General features: G+C 32.2%; 2 protein-coding genes across 4 annotated transcripts; one reads left to right on the top strand and one right to left on the bottom strand.

The window, feature by feature from the left end:
- On the bottom strand, positions 1 to 6,855 carry LOC126918530 (alpha/beta hydrolase domain-containing protein 17B). The gene is made up of 3 exons (XM_050726540.1): positions 5,794 to 6,855; positions 4,998 to 5,130; positions 1 to 4,909 (listed from the first exon to the last, which is right to left on the bottom strand). The coding sequence occupies exons 1-3, from the start codon at positions 6,435 to 6,437 to the stop codon at positions 4,826 to 4,828; spliced, it is 861 nt and encodes a 286-aa protein (XP_050582497.1). The 5' UTR covers positions 6,438 to 6,855; the 3' UTR covers positions 1 to 4,825.
- Positions 6,856 to 7,055: 200 nt separating this feature from the next.
- LOC126918527 (homer protein homolog 2) lies at positions 7,056 to 11,832 on the top strand. 3 transcript variants are annotated; one of them, XM_050726537.1, is made up of 7 exons: positions 7,056 to 7,292; positions 8,427 to 8,583; positions 8,671 to 8,802; positions 8,881 to 9,132; positions 9,229 to 9,375; positions 9,464 to 9,739; positions 9,961 to 11,832. In XM_050726537.1, the coding sequence occupies exons 1-7, from the start codon at positions 7,267 to 7,269 to the stop codon at positions 10,144 to 10,146; spliced, it is 1,176 nt and encodes a 391-aa protein (XP_050582494.1). In that variant the 5' UTR covers positions 7,056 to 7,266; the 3' UTR covers positions 10,147 to 11,832. The 3 variants fall into 3 exon arrangements, with proteins under 3 accessions (XP_050582494.1, XP_050582493.1, XP_050582495.1); XM_050726536.1 differs by having other exon boundaries at positions 8,881 to 9,375; XM_050726538.1 differs by lacking the exon at positions 7,056 to 7,292 and having other exon boundaries at positions 8,473 to 8,615; positions 8,881 to 9,375.
- Positions 11,833 to 12,482: the final 650 nt, after the last annotated feature.

Raw genomic sequence — 12,482 nt, 5'->3', positions numbered from 1 at the left:
TTTACTGTCATTTCTATAGGATTTTATTAACATTGTTACTTCAGTAATATTAATTACAAATACCAATTTTCAATGTTCGATAGTAAAAAAGAAAAAGACGTTTAAAAAAAAAACAAAAGAAAAAGGAACAGGATCAAGATCAAGTACATACACAATTTCGATTTTACAGAATAGCATGACAATGAGCGGCTGCATTATTTAAATATAATTCTACCGCTTTAACGAACGCGTGATAACCGATTGCTTAAACGGAAGGATGACGATACTTCCGGCGTGAAATAATTTATTCGATAAATGACTATTTATCGGCGACACCGCCAGGTACACCGATAAAATAAGCGAAGTTGAATAATATGGGCCTAAAGATGACGTTTGTATGATTTATACAACAATTGTACACTATTTAAACGTCGCAGGTCTTGACAAACTATATCGCAATGCAGTACGCTCAAGTCAAGTGCGATGGAAGTATAAAATTCTAAAACAACCCTAATCGGGTGCCCAGCAAGTGTATTTCAGACTACGCACTCTACACGATTTCGTAAGAAATAACGTTATTTCGCTTGGTATTACGTCTTTATGCACTAAATAAAACAGTAATTTTGTTATTCAATCCGAGATACTCATCTTTCTTCTCTTTCTTCTCTTTCCTGTCCTATAATAATTTTGTAATGAGCTACATGTTATTTACTTATCAGACAACTAATCAACTAATTCATTTTGTGTTACAGTCGTTACACTTCGTGATACATATGACACTAACGATCGGTACAGGGGATCTCGTAATCTCTATCATTGTTATCTCCTCCCTCCCATCTCTTTAACCCATCTTCTGCCGTAAGTACATTGGTTACGACCGAACAGAACATCGAGCGTATTATTTCTAATACTTCACTTACACGCTATTATGTACAGTTATGAATACCGCACCGTGATTCGCGTGATACCCCCGCCCCCCTCAAAGACCATTGAGTACCATTTTACCGGCACGATGCAATTATGAAAGACGAAAGTGCTGTTCAAAACCGGTCGATTGCTTGACGCATATTGAGAGACAGAATAGGGTAGTAAAAAATAGTAAAAGAAATGAGCGAGAGAAAGAGAGAAAAAGAGAAACACACAATGGGAAACGAGAAAGAAAGTAGAAGAAAGAGGGGACACGTATGTATTCGAAATATGCTGTACAAAAGTTAGCTTCTATCCAGTTTTATAAACGATCAGTTCTAATTTTCGGCGAGCACCGATCATTTTACTATTATACGTTATCTTTGCGGAGTTTTCTATAAAATCCCTCTCTGAAATATCTGCCGTTTATAAAACTGGACATTTGTCGAACAACGGTATAAATTTTTTTTCACGAGTTACGTAATAATTGCGATACAGATCAATTTAACAGCGGCTACGTGAAAGCCAATGGAAGGGTAGCATCGGACTCTTTTTATTTCGGTACTATTATGTACCATAGACTATTCTAAAAGATTAATGCTAGAGGAAAGTGAATATAATATTTGACAACCGAGTAGAAAATTTTTCAACAACAATGTGAAATAAATAAAAAATGTAATACACATATAAATAACAATAATTAAAATTATCAAAGCTACGATTAAACGAACGAAAATATTTCGTATCTTTCAATAACGATCTATTAGATCGATCTTTCTTTCTTTAATTAAATTTTTACATTCTTATATCCTCTTGCAGATAAGATACTTTCAGATAAGTGGGGATGTAGCCAGAAACCATCGAAAAACGGAAGCCATGAAAGCAAATGGATAATAAAAATATATTCACTTTCCGTTCGTTCATACCATCACAATTATACAAACATTTAATTTCAGTGTATACTTGTAGTTTGAAGACATTCATAGCAATTTATTGTTTAAAAGACAACGAGGACGGGTAGAAATGTTCACGAGAATGCAAAATTAATATTAAAAACGAACAATCCCTAGAGAAATACATCCATGTACAAGCGCCGATTCATTCCATTGGCTCCGTACAGTCATTTCACGTTGTCGCATACATTATACATACACTAGTAAAGAAAAAATTATTTAATTGTACTGTATTTACATTATCGAGATATAAAAATACTAACAAGAAACATACCTATAGACAAGATCCTCCAAACGATTCACCTCTTTAGAAATAAACTAATTCATAATCAAGTTTGGCAGTAATATTGTCCCTATCTAGTTGCATTCTTATTCTTATTGTTGTTTGCAAGACCATCATCTCATTCATTGTCATTAAAACATAACGTTTTTTATGACGTCTTACACTTACACATTTTCTTAACAACTATCCATTAACTTTTAGTCTCTATCCTAAATTCTTTGCTACCTTGGAAGATTTCCATTGCTCGCTGCACAGGCCTTTGCTGTGGGTCAATACAAAAACAAGTGTTTCCATTATCGTTACAGCTATCATATATTCCGGTCTGAGTGACAGCGATTTACTTATAAAATCATGCGACTTCACGTAACATCTTTTTTACCGCTGAACCTAATTTATAAAAGTCATAAAAACACGCAATGCCAAACACATCCCACATTCATTAACAAATCTATTAATCGTTACTTATTCTCTTTTCTTTCGGAAAAATAAGTTTAAATGCATAAGAAAATGATAAAATGATTAACAACAAAAGCATTTACAAAGTTGTCTGATTTTTTGATCAACCAATAATAATATAAAATTATATCGACGTTTAAATGAACGAGTATAGGTTCAGCGAAGAATTTTAGTGCCACACACTTGCTACAATCGAGTATAATAGCATTCGTGGTAGCAGAAAGTATTTCAATGTAAGCTATATTCGACTCCTTGGTCTTAAAGAGAATGATGATAAAGATCAAATAATAATAATAATATTAATAATAATAATAATAATAATAATAATAATAATAATAATAATGATAATAATACTTGACATATTTGTCATAACAACGTTTCACAGCGTACGCTGCGAAAACGACTTACAACAAACACACGCATGCATCAGTATGTGTATGCATGTGTAGTAAGAATATTCAATATGCACAGATATATTATCTCATATCTCTAGAAATATAATAATTTTTATGTATATATCGCATATGTATTTATGTGCACAGTCTCACTAGCACTGTTACAGCCCGAATAAGTGTCGTGCGTATAAATCTATGATTTCTTTAAAGACAGTTATGTGGAAGAATAATGGAACGACAACTCGGCGAGACACGTGGAATTCATATTATTTAGTTAACACTTTGTCTCTAAAGTTGCTTGTTAAATTTTATCAGGGTATTCGATTTGTATAGTTCTCGCTTCAACTTCTGAATAACATTTCCCGAGCATTCAACTGATGATGTCGAAAGTCCAGTTTGTTAAATACGATAGTTCCGTCCTAATAGACGAATAATTCAAGATTGCTTCACTTGTTGACAATGTTGCACAACTCACCGACGCTTCTGCTTCGAGGTGTATACCGTGATTTTTTAAATTGTTTTACATTTGGTAACAAATTAGTCTGCATTGATGTTCTTTCTGAAGTCTTCGAACTAATGTCGATCTGTACGTTTATATGCGATGGACTCTTCGAACGTACAGCGTGGTGAGGACTCTCGTGATTCGCAGTGAATCGGGAAAGTAAACTGGAATCATTGGATAAAATCTTTGAGCTTGCAGCCAACCTGCAAGCACAAGGAGAACACTTTGGTAAGTTCATCATAATTTTATCTGGCTCGATTGTCAAAGACGACCGACCAAATTTTCTTAACGGGCTGGAAAGAATTCTTTTAGCTCTCAGTTTCTTTTCCATTGAATCTTGGCTTTTTCCTTTATCTTTACATGTTTTTTCGAAACTTTTACTTGCAAATTTACTACTCTTACTACTCCACGAAAACTTTTTCGTAGATTCTGCTGATTTTTCATTATGAGCTTGTGATTCATGCTCTTCGGATCTCTTACCTTTTACAATTACGTCTTTACTTAAAATTTTAGTACAACAATGTTTCTTATTATTCTTCGTACATTCTGAATCCAAAACGGATTCTATACTACTATATTTGAATTGATTTATAGGAGATTTCCTCTCTATTTTGAACTGACTTTGAATACTTTTACAGTCTGAAATACTTTTATTATTATCATTAGGAATATTGGAAAATGACGACAGTGACTTTTCTCCGATCGCGTATTGCCGGCAGTCTTCAACCTGTATGTCAACTAAAGTCGTATGAGATATTTGTGTATCAGCTTTCTTACTATGACTTTGACCAAATGAATTTTTCAAAGTCCTGTGGACAATATTCTTTTGATTTTTACCAAATGGATTTTTTATATTTTTTGGCAAAGAAATATGCTTTTTTGCAACTTGACTAATATGATTCAACCGAAAGTTGTGGCAAATAGAGGTACTCCCTAATATCGTTTTACTGTGTTTGCTATCTTGAACATCTGTTACTATTTCCTCTTCTTTCATACTCTTCTCATCTTGCTGTATAGCTCTTTTCGAATTACTATCTAAACTGGAGTCATCATCTTCGGAACATGTTTCCTTTAAAGAATCTTTATAATGAACTTTCTGATTAATATCTATCTGTTGATCACGGAAGAAAAATCCGTCGTCAATAGAAACGAAAGATGATTCTTCGTCACAGGGGAGGACAGGTGCCTTCTCCCCTGTGGGAGGCGATTGCTAGACAAGCTTCTCAGTCTGTGAGCTTGTCGAAATAGAGCTGGTAGTATTTGAATTATTAGAAGTAGTGTGTCCTTGACTGCTCACATGTGTATGTCCTCCTCCCTGCCCCCCCTGATTCTGGGAGAGGCTTAGTCGCCGTCAGTTTATCAGTTCCACGCTTACAAATTGTTTCAATCGCTCTAAGTATTGATCGTACAACTCTACATCATTATGGCCAGCACCCTAAAAACATAAGTGATAGTATTTATACGACTAAATTTCTTGTCTTCTTTACACGAGAGAAGAAAAGGAAGTGCATAATTTTGTATACCTCGACCCATAATGGCTCTACTGCTCTTGGACACCTCTCGTAAATTGCCAAACCATGACTAAAATTTATTACATCATCTTCGGTTCCATGAATTACCAAAACAGGAGATGTTACCTTGGGTACTTTGTCTATACTGTAAAAAGGAAAAAAACTTCATTTTACACATAATATTTATTTGATGTGTGATAGGTGCAAAATTTCTACAAAAGCATAAAAGTTTTATATTTACAAATATATATAATAAATTAATAACATATTATAATAAATTAACATAGAAAATCGACAAATATTTAATTATTATTATTTAGCTTAATTTAATTGAATAAAAAAGGAAAAAACGATGGAGAATAGATAAGCAACAGCAAAAGTACAAAACCTATTAGCGAAGTATATGTCAACGGATCATGTAATTTATAGGTTTCCATGACGCAAGTAAAGAGGTAAACTTTTATTGCTTCCTATACTTGAACTCCGAAAAACTGTCATACCAACGCGAAAAATATGTGCAGTCGCAGCATTGCTGCAAGCTTCCGTGAAACTCGTTATGCCAGACAGAGCGTTCCACTTATTTTAAACTTCGTTTAAATTTTAAATACGGACTAAAATGTTTTTTTATATGTATGTACATATACATATATATGTACACCACGTGCATGGATGTACACCTGAACTGGATGATAGTGTCATGCGCGTAAACTTAGCTGTGCGAATCACAGTATACGATAAGCAGATTATAGATCGCGTTTCATTTAACGCGATAAAGGGGGATATGTGCATGAAAAAGAATTGAACGTACCTAGGGAAGGCGTCAAAGAACCAAGTTCTTTTGGTGTTAGGGAAAGCAACTCGCATTCCCGACATTAGAGGTGAATGCAGAACAACTGCGCCAACCTCGTATCGCGCGGCCAGATCGACCGTGGGTACAGTCCCGATGCTTTGACCATATAGGATAATGTTTTCGGGGCTAATACCGTAACGTGTTCTAAGAGCGTGCCACGCAGCATCTATGTCCGCATAAAGATTCTTTTCCGACGGTTTGCCACCAGAAACTCCATAACCCGAATAATCGTAACTGAATATATTACAATTTATTCTAGACCCGAGTCCCAAATAAAAGCTAGACATCTGTCCGAGATCGACTGCATTTCCATGGGAATATAGTATGGTAAAACGTGCAGTAGCCGAACATCGTACAAACAAACAGGCAATTCGATTTCCTCGTGACGTTCTTGCATAGAAACCTTCCACCGACTCTTTCTCCCTTTCCGTATATTGCCATTCTGCTCTTTCAGACAGAGAAATTGTAACCTTGGAACCTTCGTCCTCAATAAACGCATAAGTAGGCTCAGGGGGTAGAAACGCTAATTTCGCAGCGATCCTGGACGGGCAAGGTGGACAGCAAAACAAGCAACACAATTCACTAAAACTTAACCCGTTCATCGTTCCACGGGGGTGTTACGCGCACGCGAAAACGCCGTTTATCACGTTTCTTCGTGGAATCTCCGCATCGAGATTTCCGCTTTGATTTAGAAATAACTCCATCCACTGTAATTTCCACGCCTAGTGATTCAACCACAATGTCATTTGTTATCACACTCCTAGAAGAGTCTCTCACGATGAATCAGCCATGACGGCTCGTAAGGCGGACAATTTCTCTCCCTCCTATTTCCTCTCTTTCTCACATAATACCCCCACCAACCGAATGTTCTACACATCCATTGTATTCTGGTAAGAGGAGATAGTATAAGAAAGGGATAGAAACCATGCTGCTATTTTGCTACGTTCTTCTTCTCTATTCATTGCTCGCTATTGGTGAAACATTTAAAACCAACAAGATGATTCGATATGCAACGAAGAATGATCGCGTATTCAAACGCGCGTTTCCTCGCAAACTCTATGTTACCAACATTCTAAATAACAATATAAACCGCATTATGAAAACATAAGTATGCGCCTTGCTATGCGTGTCTAGTGATTTTTTTGAAAGAAAGCTACGAGGTTAGCAATAGCAACCATTCGTGGAAAATCGATTAAATCCAGGTATATGGTAGAAACTCGACTAGTTTCATGTCGTTGCGTGATCGTTGCCGTTCGCCTATACAGTTTTGGCCGATGGCGGCTGTCAACTGGTGTAACTCTGTCTTTCGTGGAATTCATTTTCATCAATTTTCTAATCATTTTGAAAATTTCTATTCGCAAATAGTTATCACGCATTCGCGTTAAATTCATTTCTCTATGAGTCTGTGAAATTATCATTTACAACATTTGTATGACATCGGGAAAAGAAACAATGGGGTAAGTGAACGTGGTGGTATTCTGCACCGCCTTTTAAGGGTGTGTAATATATGTACACACCATTTTCATGTCGCATACAAGTATGATAAACGATCCTTAATTCTTCTATTACTGAATACTGTCAATTGATATAAAATAGGTCGTGTCGCTTTCGTTGCGTTAACTAATGAACACTATCCTCCTTTCCCGTCTATTTACTATCATATTCCCGACATCATCGCAGATACGCATTTAGGTGGGTGCGTACATACATGAGGAAACTGGACCAGAATGTTTCTCTTTTTTTTCCCCCCCTCTGTATTCATATATGTGTAACCATAAAATAAAATAGTGAAAGTGGGATAAGTCGACACCGCGTGAAATGTGTTTATTCTAGTTGTTTACTCGGGCACCGTTTCATATATTTTTAGACTCTAATTGTGAAAATTCATTTCGACGATCCTACAAATATTTATTACGTTAATATCTATTCGACAGTTTTTTAATGCGATTATATTTTTATTTCCGATATAACATACCAAGCTTATGTAATTATATTATTTCTTTTTAGATCAGCTTTATAAATGATATCATATTTTATTAAAGTGATGAATCCTTTATTAATGTTTATTTTTATTGTAAATGTTTATTTCTTTTTTTATTGTAGTTATTTTTTATATAAAGTATATTTATTACTTGTTAAAATTACGTATTTTAAAAAACAATATATATAAATTGTACATATATTGCACGTGTGAGAAATTAAAGAAATTAAGACAAAAGTATAATTGTTTCTTTTATGAAAACTGAAAATGTCTTGTTCATATTTATTTTTTTGATTCCTTCCAAATTTATACGATATTGTAATGCTAAATTGTAACATTGTTAGATTTTCCACTGGATTAATTTTAAGGCATGTAATATGATATGTATATTTGAAATTTTTTGATGTATTTGATTTTGTTATGTTTCTGTGGAATATACATGTAATAAAGTTCTACAAAAAAGATAAACTTTAAGATATTCGTTATTATTAAAACACCTATAATTTATATTTTGATTGTATAAATCAAGGTATATATAAATAGATGCTGCATGTATTAATTAAATCAATATATTTAAATACCTAAGTCCTTTACTTTTAATAAATTGCAGTGAACAACCAATTTTCACATGTAAAGGGCATGTGTTTCATATTGATCCTAAGACAAAAAGATCTTGGGTATCAGCATCTACAGCAGCAGTGTCTATTTCATTTTTTTATGACTCCACAAGGAGTCTATACAGAATAATTTCTGTTGAAGGAACAAAGGTGACTGAAAAATGGCTGAACTGTTAAACAAAGTAAATATACGCTATATCTAAAATAAACTTACATTGTATTTTATTTCTTTTTTAGGCAGTAATAAACAGTACTATTACTCCAAATATGACCTTCACAAAAACATCACAAAAATTTGGGCAATGGTCAGATGTTAGAGCTAATACTATATATGGTCTTGGCTTTTCATCTGAAGTAGAATTAGGAAAGGTTTGTGAAATATGTCTTAAGTTAATGTACAGTCATTTGTACACTGCAATCTCAGAGACAATACTATTCATTTGGCAGTTCATAGAGAAGTTTCATGAAGTGAAGGAAGCCACTAAATTAGCTAGTGCTAAATTACAATCAAACAGCTCATCCGTTACTCCTGCTACTAGTGCAAATGTTAGCCCGATTACATCACGATCGAGTATGCCATCGTCAGAACAAGATCTTATAGACCCGCCAAATTCATCGATGATTAATTCCAATATATCATCATCGAATAATCCCAATCCAAATGCCAACATGATCTCCACTCAAAACAGTGTGTCTTTGGTAAGCAGCAGTCCCTTACCTGGTAGTTGTCAGAATAAAGTGGATGATGAATTGAAAAATGCAGTCCATTCAAGATCACAGAGTGTTTCTCAGCAGAGTACAGAAAGTCCACAACATCAAGGGAAATCATCGCAACTTAGTTCGACGCCAGGTGGACAATCAGCTGAAATGCAACTTAAGTATGAGAATGATAGGCTGAAACTTGCATTAGCACAAAGCTCTGCAAATGCTAAGAAATGGGAGGTATGGTTTTATGTATCAAAACATACATAATCATTGTAAAAAATTATCTAGCATACGATATAAGTTATCGCAAAAAATTTGTTTGCAGGTTGAATTGACTACATTGAAAACAAATAATGCCAGATTAACGAGCGCGCTACAGGAATCCACAGCCAATGTCGATGAATGGAAAAGACAATTACAATTATATAAAGAGGACAATGCAAGGATCAAAGCCAAATATGCAGATCTCGAAGCTGGAAAAATAGCAGAAGGCAATAGTGAAGCATTAAGGTTGAGAGTTGAAGCATTAGAAAGTGAACTTAGAACAAAAAATGAAGAAATCAAAGCTCTTACTATAGCTACAAAAAATAAAGATTTTGTAGTACGTATGCATTGTAAAATAATTATATTAATTATATTAATAACTAATGATTGTCGAATAATTAAAATGATATAAAAATGTTTTCTAGCTATTATATTTAATAAATGTCATTTCAATCAAAAGAGTATAGTAATTCAATAATAATATATAGTCATGTTTAATTAATTATTCGTCTATTTTAAATAAATGAATATATAAATTCACAATCTCATCTTTTTCAGGCTTTACAGAAAGAAAATGCAGAACTTCGTGAAATGTTAAGGGTTGTTCATGAACAATTAGAGCTTGCATTAAGCGCAAATAAAGTCCAAAAACAGAATTTGGATACACTGAATGCCAGATTAGCTGGATATATACAAGATTTGGTAACTGTACATCGAGAAATTACAAATACATTGCAATCTTAAGTTTCCATGTAGTGATGTCTAAGAATATTCTTCGTGAGAGTTTTGTATTTATGATATAAGCGAAGTAAACAAATGGACGGTGTAGATTAATACAATGGGAAAGGTTCCAAAAAAAAAAAACATGAATAGTAAAAAAGTCTTGAAAAAGTAAACTAAGAACACTATCTTTAAGTGATAAAGATAGATTACATCTCTTTAATGTATTTATTCTGTGTTAAGTTAATGACAGCATTTGATGTTTTCGTTCATAAATTTTTCGTGCCATATTCATATCCTTATTGTATATAAAAATGTGTTCTTTTTAACAACGTTTTATATATCGTGTTTTTTTAATTAGTATACTTCTGCACAGAAGGAAACGTAACTATCATTTACATATTATGTATCTAATATATTGTACTATAAAAACAATTTTGCAATTATTTTTACAGGTTATTTAATTAAAATTTATTGTATTACGTTTTCTATACAAAATGTTACGATCAATTTTTATTAATCATACAAATTATTTACATATATAATTTGTTTTTTTCTGATGATTGTGTCTAAATGTTTGTGAAATAAATTATAGTTGCAATTATACTGCAGTCATCATTACTAATGCTGTTTCACTGATTACTGTTGATCTTTGACTCATTATTAAACTCTACAATTCTTACTATACTATTATAGCTATAATTATGATTATTAATGCTATTATAATTACCTCCACTATTGCTGCATTATTAATTGTTATTATTATTGCTCATAGTATCATTATTAGTGTTACTTCTATAACTGTTATTACTGTTACTGTCATTACATGTTCACAAAGGACTTTTATGATATTTAAAAATATGAAACATATCAAAAATGTCACAAGATTTAATGTAATACATGTTTCTCGATGTTTTTTGGAACTTAGCCCCTTGAAGACAACAATAAAATTTAGTTCATTGTACCCATGAACACGACTAAGAAAACTGCACAATTAACATTAGTAACGTTTAGCGATACTCAATTATGTAGTATAACTATTTAATTCAGCTGTACATTGTATCCATATTCTTCTAGTTCTAGCACATATTATTTATCTTTATCAATAGTATAAAAATATATAAAATTGGAGAGTCTGGCATGAGCTGTACAGAACCATTGATATCTAATATAAAATGTAACATGCAAAAATATATTATAGGGCTCATTTACAATGGGTAACTTAGTGGTTTGAACATGGAAGGTTATCTAATACGTCAACAATGAGAAAATAATGTTTTTGATGTGTGAAATATTTTATTGTCTTTCTTATGAAAATCAAGTTATTATTGTTGAAAAAATAAACATCACCCTTCGTAATATAAATGAATTTATATATATTATTTGCTATTTATTATTCAAATAATCTATAGCAATCAAGCCAGATATTCTTCAATATGTTGTATTTGAATAGCATTATAGACTCATTAGGAAACAAAATTTACCCAAGACTGATGACCGATTGTCTTAAAGATGTCAAAGTGATACTTCTTGCAACAATAATTTCTAGTAGTAAATGAAGTGCGAAATACTAAACAGAGCACTTTTTATTGTACTGACAGTATGTATGTATGTACGTAAAATGTTATGGAAATGAGTTTTAAATTTGAGGAATTGGAAACAAAAGCCTCGCTTGCCACATGTAATCCTAATAAAACATTTTCAGATGGCTTTCTTGTGTTCTATTATCAATTATGATATTACTATATCCATACTTTCATAAATTGTTTGACATTATATGATAAATTTAATTTAGTAATTGTTATTAATAGAATTTTAATACTTATCTAAAATATAAATATATATGGCATATACCATGATAGAAAACTAAAGTTATGGAAATTTAGTAAAAATTCTACTGTTTTGTTTCATTAACTCATTTGTACATTTAAAAAATATGTAACACTTATAAAGATGCTGATTCTCTTCACCTTAAGCTATAATTTATATATGTCTATAAACTTATGAACTTCTACATAAAGTATAAAATGAAATTATGTTCTTACATCATGTAATCGTAGTAGTTTATAAATTATGTATACTGTATAACGAAATATATAAACATATAACTTTATAATAATAGATTAAAAATAGTAAAGTTTTATTAAGTTTAAAAAGATTATTAAAATAATAACAGAACGTATATTATATTAAAATAAATATGGAAGTCAGCAATAGCTGGTTGTATTTATATCATTTTGCACAATTAGAATACTAACATTTTAACCGATATCTTAAAAATAAAATCAATTATTACCATTTATTTATTTTTTATTTCCCAATTATATTAAAATAATTTTATATATTATATTATATGTTTA

Source organism: Bombus affinis, chromosome 7 (genome assembly GCF_024516045.1).
Source record: "Bombus affinis isolate iyBomAffi1 chromosome 7, iyBomAffi1.2, whole genome shotgun sequence".
NCBI classification, from domain to species: Eukaryota; Metazoa; Arthropoda; class Insecta; order Hymenoptera; family Apidae; genus Bombus; species Bombus affinis.
The sequence above is the reverse complement of the archived record's forward strand: the minus strand, read 5'-3'. Positions and strand labels throughout refer to the sequence as shown.